Raw genomic sequence first — 19,135 nt, 5'->3', positions numbered from 1 at the left:
TGTACAGAGCTGCCCTGCTAAACCTACTGAAAGTCACTGCTGGCTGCAACTGTGGACTACAAATCCCAGAGGCACCTGGAAGCAGAAGTAGTGATGAGCAACCCTGCAGTGTCCTGCTGCTGTGATGCTGGACTGCAAATCCCAGAGACCTCAGGAGCAGCAGGAAGAGGAAGTGCCAGAGAGCCATGCTTGAGCATCTCCTAGCTTCTGGCCTGAGCCACTGCAGGCATGTGGCTGCATTTCCTGAATCGAAGGTAAATGTGTGTCCAACTGTTTCTCAGTTTAATTTTTGCAGTTTAGACTAAAGTGCAAAGATTGGATTGACTCAGCCTTGGGATTTTGGACTGTCTGTACTTAGCCTTAATCCCTTCATTCTAATAAGGGTCTCATCACAGTGCATAGGGAAATGCGCTGACTTCCATTTTACAAGTCTTGTATTTCACAAGTCTTATGCCTGGATGAAGAGGCTATACACCAGGAGCGAGCAAAGTTTGGCTTGTCGGCCAGATTTGGCCTGCAGCTGACTCCACTTCCCAGCAGCCCTGGCCCATGTCACTGTAGCTGGTTTCCATGGAGACCCCAGAAGGGGCAGAGCCATAACAGTGCAGGGCCAGGGATTCCATGGAGACCAGCCCAAGCAGTGCTGGCCGGACATGTGGCTAGATGGGAGCTGTTCCAGGGCTGGGGCTGAGATTTTGTGGTGTTGACAGCATGATCCAGAGCTAGGGCAGAGCCGTGATCTGCTGCCCTCATGCCCCGAGTACAGGCATGCTGAAAGTGAATCAGGGCTCTGCTCCAGCAGGGTGTGAGCAGTTCATCGCAGCTCTACCTTGGCTCCAGACCACACTTTCACCACTGCAAAATCCTGGCACCAGCCGTGAAGCAGCTCGCTGCCAGTGCTGCTTGGGCTGGTCTCCTTGGAAACCCTAGCCCCACTGTCATGGCCCCACCCCTCCTGGGATCTCCATGGAAACTGGCTACAGAGATGCAGGCAGGGGCTGCTGGGAAATGGAGTCTGGCTGCCAGCTGGATCTACCATTTTGCCTACCCCTGCTATATACTCAGGTACTACAGAATGTTTCTGCACAAAATAGCTCATACATGCAAGCAAGAATTTTCTTGGAATCCCATATTTTTATTATATATCTAATACAAATGTGCATATACGTGTGTGTGTGTGTGTGTGTGTGTGTGTGCGCGCACGCACGTGCTCAAGATATATCCCTCTCTCTCTCACACCATTTAAAAATCTAACAGTGGGAAAGGGTGGGAACTGAGCCTGTCTGTTCCTTGGCATCCTGTCTCCCAGAAGACAGAAGAAATGTGGTATGCAGTCCTCTCATTAAAAAGATCACATCCTGCTTGTTTTATTTCTATTTTATTTTAATTTTCTACTATTTCTGCAGTTGTGCTTTGTATCTCCTACACCACGCATAGTGCTAGTATCATGAGCAGCTGATAAGAGCAGTTAGGATTTATTTTTTGTCTCAGGTTGTGGAATCTCAGACATGAGCTCAACTACTGAATGCTCCAAAATACTCAGTTTTGCAAATACACAAAGATCTAAAGAACAAAAAGCGGCAAGAGACATTTCAGGACAAAACATACTTTATTGTACTATAACACCAGAAGTACATGAAGAGTACTGCAGAAGACCATGCTAATGGCAGCATTTGGATTTGTGAAGGACTGAAGTTACAATACAGGAGGATTCTACCATAATCATGTAAGAGTTGACTCATTTGAGACACAAGTACACTACTGTTTATGAAACTTGATTCAAACATAGCTCTGGTACACTGTTGACACTGTCCTCTTTCAAAAGTGGCATGGTTCTCAAATAAAGATACTTTTAAGTTAGTAGATGACAGCTTTAAGACAGGGGTGTCCAAAATACAGCCCAGCAGCCAAAAGAAGGATATCAGGACATCCATGCAGGATATTGGCCATCTCCACTCTACTGTGTTTGATATGGAAGCATGGCCAAGGGGAAACGATGATTACGAAAGGCTGGGGCCTATATCTGCCATTCCTCCCCTCTCCACTTTTCTGTGGCAGCTCCAGGAAATAAATACCACGTTTCACTTGCGTGGTCTGTTAGGGGAGCTACTAGCAACTGATTTGTCTATAAAGAAAAGTCAAAATTCAGGCAGACACCAAATCCAATAAAGAACTGTACGTAATTGCAACATTAAATTTAGGTGCAGTCCTTGGACTCTTAGCAAGTTGTCAGCGAAATCCTAAGTCACGATGTTTGGCCACCCCTGAGTTAAGTTAAATAGACAACATTTTTGCCACTGCATAAGCAAAATCTCACTGTTTAGACACCACTGACCTCTACAATGAGAAAGCCAGAATAGTCAGTAATTACTACCAGGCAAGCATGTTCTGCTGCTCCAAAAGATAAAAAGGTTTAAACATGACAATGGCAAGGTGCAAAAGTAGAGACACAGAGAGAGTTAAGAGTTTTGATACCAGAAGCAGCATCTGAAAACAAAGTTTAGTCATTTAGGGAGATGCAGATCATATGCATGAATGCACATGCTGGCATTCTCCTCCTTCACCCCAGCAGCTGTGTTTTAAATACAAAGTCTTGGGTTAAAAACAAAGGCTACCTGACCAAGAGCTTGCTACAGCTTTGTCTATTTGAACAAAATTAGTTAAGAGATGGAGGGGGAAAAAAAAAATTACTGCTGCAACAGTAATTACTCAGAGGACCCCTCTAATTACAAACACAGCTTCTGATTGTTAAAGCAACACAAGACTAAAACATACAACTATTACTTTAAATTATTACTATGCTTATAAGTTACATTAGTTAAAAGAAAGAGAGCCAAGCAGTTTTGCCCTATTTCAAAGATAGTTTCCAATCAACACCAGTTATGTGGTGAAAGGGACCTTACGATTAAATGAGGAATGGTAACATCTTTGGGTCAAGAATGACAAGAAAGAATGGGCTCTGTGCTACCAATCAACTTCAACAAGAATATGGCACAATGGCCAGCACAAGCCATACCAACACTGAACCTTTAGCACTCGATCATAAATTTGGATCTTATCTTAAACTAGCAAGTCAGATGAAAGGACTGGGTAAAGAAAAAGTTTCAAGATAACTCAAACGCTAGAAAATAAATTAAAAGTCACCTTGAGGATTAACATATTTTCTGGTGACATATCAGAGTTTATGCAAGCTAAAAAAGAAACCCACCAATCTCTAACAAAAGAAATATCCCCAATTATTTTCCTTTCAGCCCTTTCATATCTGCAGACAGGTCTTGGATCTAAGAGATGTATATGTAAAGAGGAAAAAAAAGTTGCAGCATCTGCATAACATTCTCTCTACAAACAGCTGTTGGAGGGAAAGTAAAAAACCAAAGTAAATGGAATAAAGAAAGGAAAGTTCCATCTGAAATTCTCACATCTTTCCCACTCCGCAGTTCATGAATCCGACTCTGATGCTAAGGTGACAGTGTATGCAAGTAGATTTTTTTTTGTTTGATTTTTTTTTTTTAATTTTTTTTAAGTTTCAGTGAAGAAAACCCAGAAAGACAGAAATCTCTTCAGGAATTATCAGACGGAACATGCTCCTCAAATCCCTCGCTCTCTCGGACCAAAGCCCTTTCCAGGATGACACGACCTTCCTTATAGCGCTGGCTGTCTTCAGTGGCAAATTCATAGATCCAGCCCAGTTTACTGTTGCAGTTCTTGCAGCTCACGTCCCGAACCATGTGGCGGCCAGTAAGCATGACGCGGTCCTGAACTTCACTGTACTGCAGATTCACTACCTATGGAAAAATTGAGGGCATGAAGAATAGAAAGGTTTAGCCTAACCAAGGCAAGAACCTTTAAACTGTTTTGCAATTGCTAGGAACATTATAGGTACCCATCAAAAATGAAATTAGTTTAAGCAAAAATCCTATAGCACTATGTACACTAACAGCCAAAATGCAACAGGCCGTAATTATACCAACAGGCTGCGATTCTGTTGCCTGAATGGAGAGCTGTTTAGGACTTATCTTGGATAGATGTTTTAAGGCTTTAGTATTTGTCAAACACAAATATGATACTTACACAAGAGGCACCAGGAGTGCAGCTTGGTTAGCCCAGCTAAGGCTTACCAGTTGGATCACAACAATACACAATGTGACAGCTTATTAATGGAACCATCCTTGATGTCCAGTCACCTTTTGAGTTACCAAACCCATTTTTCATAATAGAGGTGGTCACAGCAAATGGATGACTTTGGTCATTGGTAGGGACCTACCCAAATCACGATTGTGCAGAAATCACAAAATTGGGATTGCCACAAAATCCATGGGGGGAGGGGAAGACACGTGCCTTACTAAAAATAAACTGCTAGCTCTCCACTGGGAGCCAGCAGTCTTCTTGGCCGTGCAGCCCACCATGAACAGGGCTGTCAGCACAAAAGCAAGCAGGCAAGATGGCCATCGCCCCTGCCCCTTGCTGATGATGGGCTGAGTGCTGGCAGTCACGCAGCCCCACTCTGCTCCACAAATCAGCAGTGAGGGATGAGGACTCATGACAGAGCCCTCTTCCAAATCAGCAGCAAGGGGCAGGGCCACTAGGGCCTTTCAGCCAGAGGCATGGGGGGGCCCCACACCACACTAATCCCTTAAGAATAGCAGCTGGCCCCCATACTTTGCATGTAAAATTGGATGGCTGCCTCCTTTAAAATCGGGCAAACATCTAGTCATTGGATTATGAATTAGAAAATGTACATAAAAATACTCAAAAATGGGATTTCCAAAAGCACCTAATGAAGATCTGATAAAGAATGCCTTGTATTGAAATGCTTGTCTGACTGTATCTCAGCTATGCAATTGGTCCAATAAAAGACATCACCCACAAAAACCCTTGCCTCTTGCAAAACCATCTAGGAAATTTACGGGGACAAGGTAAACATCTAAGTGCTTTTGAAAAATCTCACCTTTGAAAGAGATTAGTGATCAATAACATCTTGAAAAAGCCAAACTTGATAGCATACCTATTAGGATTATTACACGTGTGTCATGTCTTATCTGAGCAAGAACCAAAAGAGGTACCTCTATCTCAACTTTTTACAACAACCAGGCAGGTGAAATCAGTGTACATAATTTGCTGAAGAGGAACAATACTTATGACAATTTGATTAGAGATTCTTAAATTTAAAGAGCTTGATACATTAAGCAATTCAAATTGGGGTTGCAGGTCAAAGCCACAACTGGTTTCTTCCACAGGGAATTTGGATAATAGTGCCAAAATATACTGAGCTAGTAGGAAGTCAGATTGAGTGCAGTCCCTTACATAAAGACAAGTGAAATTCAAGTGTATTAACATACCCATACATTAGAGAACTCGGAGTAAAGTTTAATTGCATGCACTCTGGCAAGATGATGCTAACTTTACAAACCCCCTGTTCCCCCAGCATTTCAGTACTGCAGGTAACAAAAACACTTCAACAGTTTACAGCAACTTTCCAATGGGAATCTGAAGACAGTCCAAAAAACCTCTGATCTCCTGGTGTTCAATTTTAACTAAGAAACAGGAATCCTTAAATCACAGTGAGCTTTAATATTTGACAGATTGGGTTTTCTAGGCATCTGACTTCTTACCGACCTTGTTGAACAGGAAGGCTCTTCCTGTGGCCCCTGTAAAGCGTGTGGATATGAGCTCTGAGCGATTGGTCAAGATTGTGTCACAATTTGCACAGGAGAACAGGCGAGTGCCACCAATGTGATCCAGGAAGATTCTGCCCATTTTATTAAGCTTCTTTAAATCTAGACTCAGAACCTAAAAGCAAGAGAAGAAATATTTCATTCATGCAAAAAAATTCACAGAAGGCTTCCTTTCTGACAGGAGGCCAAAGCATTCTGCAGGGCAATTCAAGTTAGTGAACATATAAATAAATGTACATATGAATTACTGCACTCAGTTACAGTTGGCATTCACTCTTTATTCTTCAACCTTGATGGAAAGAGAGATTACAAGCCTCACCAAAATGAAAAGGTTCTCTTCTACAAACGTTCATCCTACTAGTATGATATTTTAAGTACACACACACACAAGGCATGCCAAGAAGGGGAATGTGACTTGCAACACACTGCTGGTAAGTCTCCTCAAATTGATATAAACACAAAGGAAATTCAACATGGCCCTCCAGCAGTTCTAGACAGTCGTTGTCTTCTTTAAACCAGCTATTTTACAGCATAGCCTGTGCGCACGTAATTGTCGATGGTCATTTCCTTATATTGCTGCCACAGGACAAGATATAAGCCAGGCAAAAAGCTGGAATGTTCTGAACAACTGCAAGGGGGGCAGGGGGAAGAGACAGGATGCACAAGATGAGAAGTACATTATGACAAATGAAGTACATCAGCAGGCAATATGCCAAGAAAAGAGCAGTAACTCAGACATATACAGACTGCAACCACAGCTTTATGATACCATGGCTTATGTATTCAAAAGTCTGTTCTCCTTCCCCAGGAATTCATTCTTGTTAGCAAAGCCCCCAAACTCCATTCCAACATAATCCATGAGACTCATTTTAGTCAACATTAGAAGCTACACCACCGAGGCCAAGTACAGACATTATATTTTTACTCAGTGGTCACCAACCAGTGCCTCTCGATCCACTGGTAGATCTCGGAGCCTTTTGGAGTCGATCCAAGGCTGGGTTGGGAGCTGAGTGCCCACATGCATGCATGCACACACCCTAGCCTAGCAGGTCAGTCTGCAGGGGAGGGAAGGGGCAGGGGCTAGACAGAGGCCCGCGCCGTGAGGGACAGTGCCGCAGAAGCTGGAGCAGGGGTAACTTGAGTGGGGCACCAGCCGGGTAGGACTTACCTGCTGGGGTGGCACGCCCCCAAATAATGTTTTCTCCCTTTGCCTCGATCTGCCCCCGCTTCCCTCCCCACAGACTTATCTGCTGGGTGGAGGGAAGCGTGGTGGCAGTGCATGGTAGATCTTGGGTTGCTTTTAAATGCCAAAAGATGATCTCTTACTTATAAAGGTTGGAGACCAATGCTTTTACTGGCATAAGTGATTGGAAACTGGTCTATACCTTAAACAGAAGTTCAGCACACAAACTGGTTTAAAATGGCAGAACCCAGTCTAAGATTTGCCCTGCCCCACCCCAAAAGGGTCAACGTGTGTTCTGTTTGCCACAAATCCAAACTATGCTGCTTACAGAAAATCATGCAACTTAAACTGATTCTGCCTCGGGCTTTTTGAATGCCTGTACCTAACTCGAGATCATAAAATGAATTACAGTTTAAATTTCTCTGAGTCACCTTTTGTTTTTCAATACTTATTTTGTCATCTCCCCAAGCTCATCATGTGTGACCACATACTAACACACTGCTATTATAAGTGGTCTCAAAAGCACCCTCCAGGTCATTTTTTAGGTTGAAACCCACAGCATTACAGAGACTTTTTCATTTGCAAACCCCTAAAATATTTTGAATGGAGGTGTGGACCCCTTTGGAAGTTTAGAATGAAGGTGCAGACCCTTTTGAATTGTAAATGTGGGCATTCGCATACTTTTGATGGATCACAGTCATCTTTCACAGACCCCTTGGACATAGTCTGTGGACCCGCACAGGTCTATGGACCGCAGGTCAAAAACCACTGCTATAACACAATAGACTTTACTGGCTGTTGCAGAACGCAGCACCATCTACGTTTCACATACCAAGTTAAAATTCAGATGCTCTTTCATATAAACAACTCATTTCTCCAGAGGTTTTACAAGGAGACGGATGGTATAAAAACTTTCCATTTAAAATAACTTTAAATATTTATACAGATCAACCTTGGGAATTTCTAGGGCACTGTTACTGAAGCATCTGATCAATTCTTTTAATTTAAGGTCCTTTTTGCGGGTTAAAAAAAGCAAGCCAATTGAAATTACCAAGATATTTTCATATTTAAAATGACAGCAAAAATACAATCAAATCGGATCATGTCCCATAAGAAAGATAGTCTTTCTTGTGCAAGGTATTTAAGTTGTCCAATTTTGATTTCTCCTTTAAGAAAGATTTATTACTACACTTATAGAAGTTCAGATCAATATAGCTTTGTGCTTCATATCCAAAAGGAATATCTTTCTCCTTCTATGTAAAGCACAGTATAATAAACTTGATGCATTAGGTGCAAGGAAGGCTGTTTCATTTTCTACTAAAGCAAAGACTGATTATTACCACTTTAATTTGATGGACACATGCTGCCGCTTGATCCCATTTCACTTATTAGGCATCTAAATGATACTTAAGCAATGAAGAGCAACCCTCTTCCATCTTGCTAAATGGTGTCTTGTTTTGTAGTGAACCTTCATTTTAGCTTTAAAACTAAATTGCAGATAAAAGCATGGAGGAAGAAGACCCACCCACTTTTTTGCATTAATTTTTTTCAGGGAACTCTAGCAGGACCACATAACTCCAGTTCTAGAGTTTCTGCACTCCCAATAGCTTTCTGGGCAAAATTCAAGGTGCCAGTTTGGACTTATTAGGCCCTAGATCCTACATACCTAAGGGATTGCCTTCTCCCTTCTACCCTATTGCAATCCCTTGTGTTAGCGAGGAACAACCTCTTGCAAGTGCCTTCAGTATGTTTCATCTACTTGGCAAAAAGATGTGGGAGCTTGTTCTCAGGAGTTTCTCCTCAGCTCTGGCACTCCCTCCCTTGAGACCCACGAGTGCCCAAGCCTGGACATCTTTCAGAAGTGCTACAAGACCTTTTTATTAGGGCAGGCATTTAGCAAACAAAGCTAATCTGAGATGTTATTTAGTGGTCTCTGTTTTATTTGGATATGCTAATTCCTCTTATGCTGTTTTGTTCTCTTGCTGCTCTGAGCCTTTTTTGGGAAGGGTTACAATTAAGTTGCAAAAATAGCAATCCAGTTAGAGACTCTGATGTCTAGTAAGTGGAGAAGGATCTGGCCCATAGTCTGACTTCACACTGTGAATCTTATGTTGAATGTACACAGAAAGATTTAAGTTCAATATTTTTCTATTTCAGTTTCTCAAGGGTGCAATCGCTAACTGAATGAATATGCTTCCACAGACAGAGGGTGATTAGGACAGTGGTTCTCAAGCTTTTCGGACACAAGGCACCCCTTGGAAAATGCCAACTCTTAAATTCACGCTTGTGTTTTTGAATGCAGAAAAATAAGGGAGCAATTCTTTTGTCACAATTACTCAACAGGTCAGAATGTTTTTAACCCTATGAATTCCTATTTGAAATCTGAGTCTATTTTGTGAATCATGTTTGTACACCTACCAGATCTAACATTGCATGGTACCCCTCAGCACCCCTGAAAGAATTTCAAGGCACCCCAGGGTGCCAAGACCAAACAAACAATATGCAGGAGACCCACTCCCATCTACAAGAATCACTGTAGTAGGAAGTAAAGGCAAGTTGCCTTGTAATGCTAATTTGTATGGTAAGATTTGATAAAATAAAGCAGCACACATTGCACATGATTTTAGTATCTAAATAAAACATGTTAATATATGTTCTCTGAATCCAACACACCCTTTCAAAGTCCTTTATCTTCTATTTAAGTGCACGTAACTCTAGGCAACAAAAAGGACAGATTTGTGCATCTTCAGATTCCATATATGCTGAGCTTCTTTCAAGAAAAATCAAAACCACTCTCTACCTTGATCGAGTAGTTCAACATTGTGATTTAATTTAGGCAGCGAGATACCCTCTTTCCTAGCTAAGACGGAACAGGAAAGCAATAAAAGATTAAGTCATTTTTAAACAAAATGGAAAAAGGGTGCCAAACCTAACGGCATGAAGCAATGATGAAATTCAAATAAACTGCTAATGGATGCTAAAAGGTATTAATTAAATCTATGGCTGGCAGGGTTGAAGGATAAGATTGAATTCTTGCAATATGTTTAACTATACAGAACAAACAAAATATAACAACGGCTTAGGCCAGATACCATGCAAGAATGGTAAATGTATTAATAAGAATGTACAACAGGTAGAAATATTTGATGAGTACTGTTTGTTATCTTTATGGAAATAAGCAGGATTAGATATTCATGTCTCTGGCAGTGATAAGACAAGACACTTTCTACTCAGTCAGTCATTCAGGAGGATGTTACAGAACAATTGAAGCTGAACATTTTGAAATTTGCAGGTACTGGCTAACTTGCAGCCAAGAGAATGGAAAAGGCCAATAGGCTCTCTCAAGCCTTCCTGTTGCATTTCCACTAAACTTCTTACAACAAGGATGTTCCAGAGTACTAGGAAAAAAAGCTAATATCCTGTCAATATTTAACTAGCATAATCAAGATGACCTTGGAATCCAAGGGCTAGTTAGCCTGGAATTGACCCTGGGCAAAAACCATGAAGAGGGAGATACCATACACAATCAGTTAAAAAAGATGATAGCATAACTAAACGTCCAAATATGGTCACATGGGAAAAGTTCTGGTAAAAAGGAACTGGTAAACTTCTTTTTGAAGATGTCACAAATATGGGTGATAAAGGTGAGCTGACTTATTCCCACATGAAATTCTCATAGATCCTAAGTAGCATTCATCTTTTAAAGGGTGACCAATACTAGATAGATTACAAACCTGTTAACCAAAAGCTCATGAAAAGCCTTTAAATGGGGAATACTCATTTAATGGGATACTTCTAGCATTACTCTGGATTGTTATCAATGAACTGAAAGAACATACAAAATCATTGCTAGTGAAGTTTGTATGTGACTGGAATTGGAAGCAAGGAAAATAAAGATGGAAACAGGTCAGTTGTATAGATCTAGCAGGATCACTTGATAAGGTGTGCTCATTTGAGAAACATGCATTTGAACATAGCCAAAAGCAAATTAAACTTCTAGAAGCCTACACTGTAAGATGGCCTGCTTTCCAGGATGCTGTTACCTATGATGTCAAGACTTAAGGGTGAATAATCAGCTGAAGGCTCACATTCAAACAACTGTGTAGCTGAGATGAAACACAAATCAATGACAGGAATATGAAGTTGAAGTAGAGGAGGCAGCAATACTTCTGCATACAGTATTTACAGAAACTATTACTGAAATATTGTGCCCAAAATATTATGAAAATATAAAAAGGGCTCAGCAAAGGATTAAGAGAGTGATTCAAGTTCTAGAAAACATACCTTATTTACCCAAATCCAAGATGATGCCAAATTTAAGATGGACCCCCTCCAATAATTAGATTGCATACATAGAAAAGTCATACATTCCTTATAATTTTCCATGTATAGAATTTCGTTATTGGAGAATAATCTTATATTTGTGCCCACCACTGCAGAGGAAACAGCGGTAGGGGACGGGCAGGAGGTGAGGGAAGGCAGTAAGGGTAGAAGCAGGCAGCTTGCCTCCTACTGCCTGTTCCCCTGCATACACGCTTACTAAGCCTTGTGTCTACTCCCCTGCAGCCTCAAGCCCCTGTTTCTCCTCACCCCTGCCCCGCTTACCCTTCCACAGGAGCTGGCACCACTGCTAGTGCCAGGCTGGGGCTATGCTTCATGCCCTGTGCTGCAGTGGGGACAAAGCCTGCTGGCACCAAAGCAATGGTAAAGCCGGGGGGAGAGGGAGGTCAGGAGGTGGGTGGAAGGTTGGCAGGAAGCAGCTATGGCTCCAGTCCCGACTCAGGGTTGGGACCAGAGCTGCAGCACCTGTCCCCCACCCCCCTGCCACATACTTGATTCCAAGATAAGGGGCTTCCCCCTCCCCATGTTAAATGGGGAACAAAATCCTCATCTTGGAATCAAATAAATATGGTAACTTATAGCAAGATTGCAGAAAGGCATCATTTAGTGGATCCAAGAGGTTTTAAAAGTGACTCAAGTACCTTTATAGGGAAACTTTCACAATAAAAGTCTCTTTACTACAGCAAAAAACTAAAAGATATAAATCCATGTATGAAAGCTGAAACTAGAAAAAAATGAGAGTAAAACTAAGGTAAAAAAGAAGAGTTCATTATCCTCCGTGTTGGACACTGAAACAACTCATTGTAGGACACACTGGATTCTCTCTCTTAAAACAGGGCTGTCCTATTTATCTGGCCCCTCAGACCAGATCTGGCTCAAAGGACTTCTGGCAGGTCAGACAACTTACCTATGACAGCAGCAGGGGCAGGGCTCCAGACCAGCACAGATGTAGACAAGCCCCAAGGCCCACGTTTTGACCCTTATGGGCTGCATTAAGTCAGGACAGACTGTCTTTCTGAAGAGCTATTGGGAAACTTAAATGACAGAAGCTGGAATCTTTAGGGCAGCGGTTCCCAAACTGTGGGCTGCAACCCCAATTGTGGGGGGGAAGTGTGTCACAAAAATCAGCAGATGGGGTTGTGGAGGTAGGGGGCTGTGGGTTAAGAGTGAGGTGCCATGCTGAGGAAATGGGGTCATAATGAGGAAAAATTTAGGAAGCACTGCTCTAGGGTTTCATCCTGCTTTAGCTAGTTCAGAAAGGCACAAGCTTTCACAGGTGGCAACCTACTTCATCAGATAACAATGGTGAATGAGAGTTTGGTTTCTCAAGAATTCAAACCTTCATTAAAAGTTTGAACCCTCCAGTTACCAAAAAACTTTTCCAATACAAGATGACCATGAACCAAAGCAACACTGTCTCCCCACATCTACAAAGAAACAGTGCCAATGATTATAACTGGTCTCTGAAAGCTGTTCAAGTTTTCTGTTGATATTCAGAGCCCTGGGGGCAGCAGCACAACTGTCAGAAATCAAGCATATGGGTAAACAGTGGGTTGAGCAAGCCGTAGAGAGTGGGAGATGTAGATATTTGTGGTATTCACAGGGCAGGACCCCCCAAAAAACCCAAACAAACAACAACAAAAAAACAGATGCTGGAGAATGGGTAAAGACATCTCACTCCCTCATCCTTTCCTCAAAGCAGCCTAATGGCCTCCAGTTGTTCTTTGCCCTCCAGTGAGTGCAAGACAGCAAATCCCAACTGGCCTGTCCTCGTGCAACATATATGCATTTTTAAAATAGAGATCAAACATTAAATTGTTGCTTTAAACAGAAGAGAAGCGGCTGGTTACTTAGCCATTAATGGAAAATAAAGCTTTTAATTTCTTGTCCAATCCACACATTTGGTAGTGACAGTGACTTATGAAATGGATTGACTGCACATGCTTCCGTTTTGTAGTCAGCATCATAAAGAACACCATCACAATCATTGCCCTGGTTGGCAATTTTGGGATACCTATTACAGATCATTATGTAATACCATCTAACTATTTGGACTTGGTTACAGGATGTTATGGAGACATTACTCACTCCCAATTTTGTAAAAGCACTTCTGGTACATGTGGCTTTTAGGTGTTCACAGGACAGTATTCCTAAGCCCCATTCTTTCACTACCTCACCACTCTACACAGGTGCTGTGCCAGCATCCAGAGGAAGTACAAACATGATAGCAGCATGGTACAATGAGTCTTCTCTAAGCAATCCTACAAAGCTTTACTCCATTGTTCACTGTCCTTTGGGTAACAATGTTTACGATGACATCAACACCACCCAGGTTGTAATTTGGAGGTACTTGCTCTGACCATACCTCCCATCAATGTTCACCCTTGCAAGCAACAGACAACAGGAAAAGATAATGCCAAATAAAGCTTTATTAACATTTTTTAAGTCCATTAACAATTTTTTCAGGAAATATACTGTGGGACTATACCTATAAACAAGCAAAGGTTAGTCACCCTACTACTACAGAGGACTGTCCCTGCAAATCTGCATGTTGCTTCAGCCCTATCTACCACTCTCCTGAAGTTGAGTGGAAACAAGAGAGGTTTGCCAAATGAAGGACCTGCAGCAAAGATAGATGCTGTCTCTTCATATCTCCAACTATATTAAATTTATCTTCGTATGTTATGTCACTCCAGACATTACTCCCTTGAGAAGTGAAACATACCCTAAGGGCCTCATCCTACCTAGGTAGGGGTGAAGCTCACACAACCACAGAGAGGCTCAGATGACATACTCACTGTGGAACTAAGTCCAGACCATCCTAGAGAAGGTAAGAGAAAAGGAAAGTTAGTTAAGCTACAAAGCAAAACAACACAGTAAAGAAACCCCCAATTCAAGAATTCTTAGATAAATAATAAAGCCTATTTCTTACTTTCCAAGACACTGCCACCAGCGCTCATCAAAATGAACTTCAGGCTCAGGCTGTCTGACAGCAGATACAGAATTTAAACAAATATCACGGGAGAAGGTTGCCAAGAGTCCAAGTACAGCAGAGCATAGTCCCTGGCATTTCTCCCGTATTCAGGGATCTTTCTCTTTTGCTTTGACCTGCACAAAGAGATTCATGGATCCATAAAAATCTACAATGCCTGTAGTGTACAACAGCCACCTGAATAGGAGAGCTACTGAGAATACACTACACCATAGGAGACTGCCCTGATTCAGTCACACCAGTGCAGAGAAGGTCTTAGAATAATTTTAGGATGCCTTAAGTTTATAGATTGAAAAGAGAGAGAGAGACAAAAAAAAAAAAAAGAGACGGGCTCTTTGGATAGGAGTTGGGCATTTATTAAGACTTTGGTACCAAAATACAATTGAACATCTGGGTCCAAAAAAGGTTCAACTGCTAACTGATAATTTTAGAGGAGAAAAACATTATTAACTTCAGAAGTATTGCTATAACATTGTGGGGACTCCTAGTAAAGTGAGGACAGATGAGGACTTGATAAGCCTGTCAGAGACAGCCTGTAACGTTTCTAGTTTGTGCTATTCACATATACCTCAGAACTCCATCATGCGAATCTTTCCTTCTGCTAAGCCACACCTAAAGGCAGTGACCACAGCCCATTTAGTAACAAAGAATCAGATCTATGGAAAATTAGACTTGTAGACATATGTTAAACACTCTGAAAAATAAGAAAGGGAAGGTAACAAAGATGACAAGTCTGTACAGATTTTTTAGGAGACAATATGAGAAAAAAAGAGGTTAAGATTATAAGTGACATTTTGATGACTGCCATTTGTAAACCACTATATGGGCTAACAATTTATATTTTTCTGTCAGGACTAAAGAGATCGTAGCTATGTAATGGTTAGTAAGATTCCTACATGCTGTTCCCTCAATTACAAAATGAGCCCCTTTACCTATCCACTGTTATAGCTTACCTGCAAAATGTTAGTTATATAAATGGTTAATCCAATATTAACCTTAATTCGTGTTAGTTGCAAGATGTTCTGTAACAAGTATAATTTGAACTAAGTCAAATACAATACCATTGTATTCTGTTTCATAGATGAAAGATAAAAACATTTGGTCAATTATGCCATTCTAAAATAAAGTGTCTCTCTTAAGGAAAAACCATGCATAACATATTACTTGAAACCATATTGGCTTCCTTATTCGTGTCTAGCATAACTTGTGATACAGCACAATACACTATACAACTATAGCCTCCCTCCCCACACACCCCCCTTCCTGTAATGATAAACAACCAGCATAACCAATTTAATGCCCCAAGAATCCACAATAAAGTAGATTTTTTTGTTATTCAGATCCATTAGACAAAGCTAGATGATATTACTGCAGTAAGTCATCATAATCAGATGGTTGAGATCATTCCAATAGCAAACAGAGCAAATACTTCAACTATAGAAGTTACCTATCAAACACGGACACAGGGTTTATTTAAGGCTGTTTCAACATCTCATGACAGATGGAACAAATCTTCAAGAAGACATGAATTATTAATATTTAAATGAAGAGTTGAAAAGCAGGAATATAAAACACCCAACTAACAGCCCTGGAAGAATCTCTGAGGCCCTGTAACAGTGATTCTCGACCAGAGTACCTGGTCACCCTGGGGGCCATGAGATCAAGTGTGAGCAGATAAGGGCAGACTCAGGCTCCAGATGTGAGCAGATAAGGTCAGGCTCAGGCTGATGCTCCTTCCCCCACCCTGCTACTGCCTGACCCTTCTACAAGGAGATAAGCCCTGTAATAAGTAAACTAGTTTTTGAAATGGAGGGCTGTTCAAGCCACAAGTTACAGAGGGGTGCCTTGCATCTAAGTAGGTTGAAAACTACTGCCCTATAACCAGCTCTGTGCATGCAGACCTCTGCACCAATATGGAGTTGCACTAATTTCTAGACAGAAGTGAGATCTCATCCATATTGAATCCATTGCAGGATCACTGGGGTGGGGGTGGGGGGTTGAGACCTCCTGTATCCCTAGGACATTTTAAGTTCAAAATGGCAAAAGATATTTGCTTGGAAGACTGCACTTTATTTCAACATTTTTGTAACATCCTTCCATTAACTTCTGCAAGTGACAGCTACATGACAGACATGTGCTACTACCTATAGTACTAGAGCAGGGTTATAAATAGAGCTGGTAAGTATGGGAGGGGTGGGAAAAAGAAAAAAGGAGAGCATACAAGTATATAGCAAAATACCTGCCATCACTGTAATCAGAAAAGGTGGGGGGCACAGAAAGGTGGTTAACTGTGTTAGTCTGAAGTCAAGCAGCAGGTAGGCCAGAGTAGCACCTTAGAGACTAACTGGTTAGACTTTAAGGTAAGACAGAAAGAAGCATAAATGTTTGTTTAAAAAAATAAAATAAAAAATTGAGTTGTTTTAAAACTTAAGACCAAGTATCACTGAAGTGATAGTTGTCAACTATGTAGTAGAAAGTATGTTTTCCCCATCTGCCATTTTTAGAAGGCCTGCCTGTATTCCTACTTTCTGCACACAGGAACAATGACTTCCCAAGTATCCTTAAACTAGCTTCCTCTCCTGTGGTCCTAATGCGCAAGCCATCAAAATAAAAGGACAGAAAATAACAGATTCTCCAACCAATTTTGCTGTTTAAAATTATCCACTCAGCCCTCAGTGGGTTAGAAAAAGGGAAGTAAGCACTAACAGCAGGTCCAGCTGGCAGGACTGTCAAGCCCTTGCTTTAGTTTGCAAACAGCCAAGGAAAGGTTTAGAAAGCCCTCTGCTTCCCAGGGCCCTGCCACCTCTTTCGCTTACAGACCAGCCAGTGGTGGAGAGGGGACCCGTTTTCAAGCCCATTTTCACAGGAAAGCAAGGCCGGAAGGGCAGCCACCTAGTGCAGCCCCCTGCCCCAGCCAGCATCCCCCCTTGCCAAACAAATCCTGGGCCAATTCATTCCTAACGCCACTCAATTGCTTTGTTGCTTCCCGGCTCCTTCCATGGCCCCACAGCCATCCTTGGAGGCAGGGGTTGTGGGGATAACGACTTGGCCCCATGTAGCTGTGCCGCTCTCTGAGGGGGGAAGTGGTATTACGGCCCTGTGGGGTTCAGAGACCCCATCAGCAAGGCCTCCCCTACCCCCTCCACTCAGGCATCAGCCAGAGGGAGCGACTCTGCAGCCTAAGGGGGGGAGGGGGGGGGGGGCACAAAGGCAGCAGCAGCGCGGGAGGGAAGGGGAGGCAGCCCGACAGCTGGTGCTGGTCACGTGCCCGGCGGCGGCCAATCGGAAGGCAGCTGGGCGCTCCCAGAACGAGGTTCTCCCAGCAACCCCAGCGGCTGGACAACAAATACGAGGAAACAGCTGAGCCCGGCTCGCCCCACCCCTCCGTCCCCCACCCCCGTCACGGCCTCACGAACCCCCACCGCCCACTACCTCGCGGGGGGAGGGGTGCCCCTCCCCCAGCGCCGCCACCGCAAAGGGACGCACGAGCGCCCTGCGGGAGGGCCCGGGCTGGGGCTTGGTGGGGTGGGGGTCGCAGAGCCGTTTCCTCCGCGGGAGCCCGCTGTGGCGGGGCCCGCCCGGCGGAGCGGCAGTTACCTGAAACGGCCACAGCGAGTCTCGTCGGCTCTGCCAGGCCCCAGCTGAGACGCTCGGGCTCTGTCTGCTCCGCCCCGAGGCCCCGCCCTCTTTTCCGCTCAGCAGTCGCTGGGCGCTCGGTAGCCCCGCCCCCGCCCGCGCAGGCCGCTCCCCCTTTCCCTGTCCGTCGCCATCGGGTCGCTCTGTGGCCCCGCCCCCTTCGAAGGCCACGCACCTATCTCTGTCAGTCATCGCCTGTGAGATTTTTGTGGCCCCGCCCCCGCAAGCACAGACCACGCCCCGTTTTTCTGCCAGTCATCGCGGGGCCCCCTTCGTAGGCCCCGCCCCTATCTCTGTCAGTCATCGCCTGTGTGCTGTGGCCCCGCCCCGTTCCCATGGGCCCCGCCTCTTGCCCCGCCCACCAATCAGCTGTATGTGTATCAGCTTGCTCTGGCCCTGTCTTGCCCGCAGCCCTGGGGGCTTCTCCCACCCCGGGGTGGGGGTGCTGGGTGGAGCTGATTTCCGCGGGCCTCTCCTAAATCCCTCGCTTGAGAAAGTCCCTGGGGCTCCTCCAGCAGGGGGTTATCTGGGTTTTCTGCAGGTGCCTTCTTTTTGGGTTGTCCTATGTATTGTTTTTTTTTAAATATGATCAAATGTCCGGGATTTTGGTCAGCTCAGCTTCCAAGTTTTTTCTGGCTCACCCTAGCAAGGCGCTGCTTGCGGCTGGGGGTAGTAGGGAGGAATTGCAGGCAGGGGGTACATACATGCTGGGCATGGAGCCAGGCAGGTAGGTGGGAGCAGCTCCCAGGGCATAGTGGGGCCAGAGAGAAAGGGTATGGGGGGGGGGGCTCCTGGTGCTGGGGGGAGCTGTCTGGGCAGGGGGGCTGCAGCAGGGTAGGGAAGGCAGGGGATGTGCCTGCCTCTCCAGTGGGGGAAGGGGGCAGGGAGGTCCTTTAGAGGCAGCAGGGAGCTGTGTGGCTGGGCCGGCAGCACGGGTTGGTGCCTGTGCTTGTGTGGGTGAGAGGGGCACCTGGGAGATGCAGGGCTGGAGGGAGCAGGGGGCTGTGGCTTAGGAATGAGGGGCACCAGCATGGCCCAGGGGGCAGGGTACTGCAGGTTGGGAATGAGGGGCTCTGGCAGGGCCAGCAGTCTCCAGGTGGGGAGTGAGGGGGGCAGCAGCAGGGCCTAGGTGGCCTGTGGCTTGGGAGTGAGGGGCAACAGAATGGGCAGGGGCAGGACACCAGCACATCACTGCCCCCCACAATCATATGCCCCCTTCTCCCCTGTGCAACAGGTGTCTTCTTTTTTGGAGCTGGAAATATGGTAACTTTAAGTGTGGGGAGCCTTGCATGTGCTTTACTCTAGGGC

At 44.1% G+C, this 19,135-nt stretch overlaps 1 protein-coding gene across 1 annotated transcript; it reads right to left on the bottom strand.

The window, feature by feature from the left end:
* Positions 1-1,590: 1,590 nt before the first annotated feature.
* YPEL5 (yippee like 5) lies at positions 1,591-17,894 on the bottom strand. Its single transcript, XM_014598122.3, has 3 exons — positions 17,789-17,894; positions 5,617-5,790; positions 1,591-3,785 (listed from the first exon to the last, which is right to left on the bottom strand). Exons 2-3 carry the CDS (start codon positions 5,755-5,757, stop codon positions 3,561-3,563), a joined length of 366 nt encoding a protein of 121 aa, XP_014453608.1. The 5' UTR covers positions 5,758-5,790; positions 17,789-17,894; the 3' UTR covers positions 1,591-3,560.
* Positions 17,895-19,135: the final 1,241 nt, after the last annotated feature.

Source organism: Alligator mississippiensis, chromosome 1 (genome assembly GCF_030867095.1).
Source record: "Alligator mississippiensis isolate rAllMis1 chromosome 1, rAllMis1, whole genome shotgun sequence".
Classification (NCBI taxonomy): domain Eukaryota; kingdom Metazoa; phylum Chordata; order Crocodylia; family Alligatoridae; genus Alligator; species Alligator mississippiensis.
The sequence above is the reverse complement of the archived record's forward strand: the minus strand, read 5'-3'. Positions and strand labels throughout refer to the sequence as shown.

What these genes read in the sequence shown, in the direction of transcription:
- YPEL5 (XM_014598122.3), bottom strand. Translation starts at nt 5,757, where the DNA reads ATGGGCAGAATCTTCCTGGATCACATTGGTGGCACTCGCCTGTTCTCC. An exon ending in GAGCCTTCCTGTTCAACAAG is followed by an intron (nt 3,786 to 5,616) that starts GTCGGTAAGAAG and finishes ATTTTTCCATAG; the next exon opens with GTAGTGAATCTGCAGTACAG.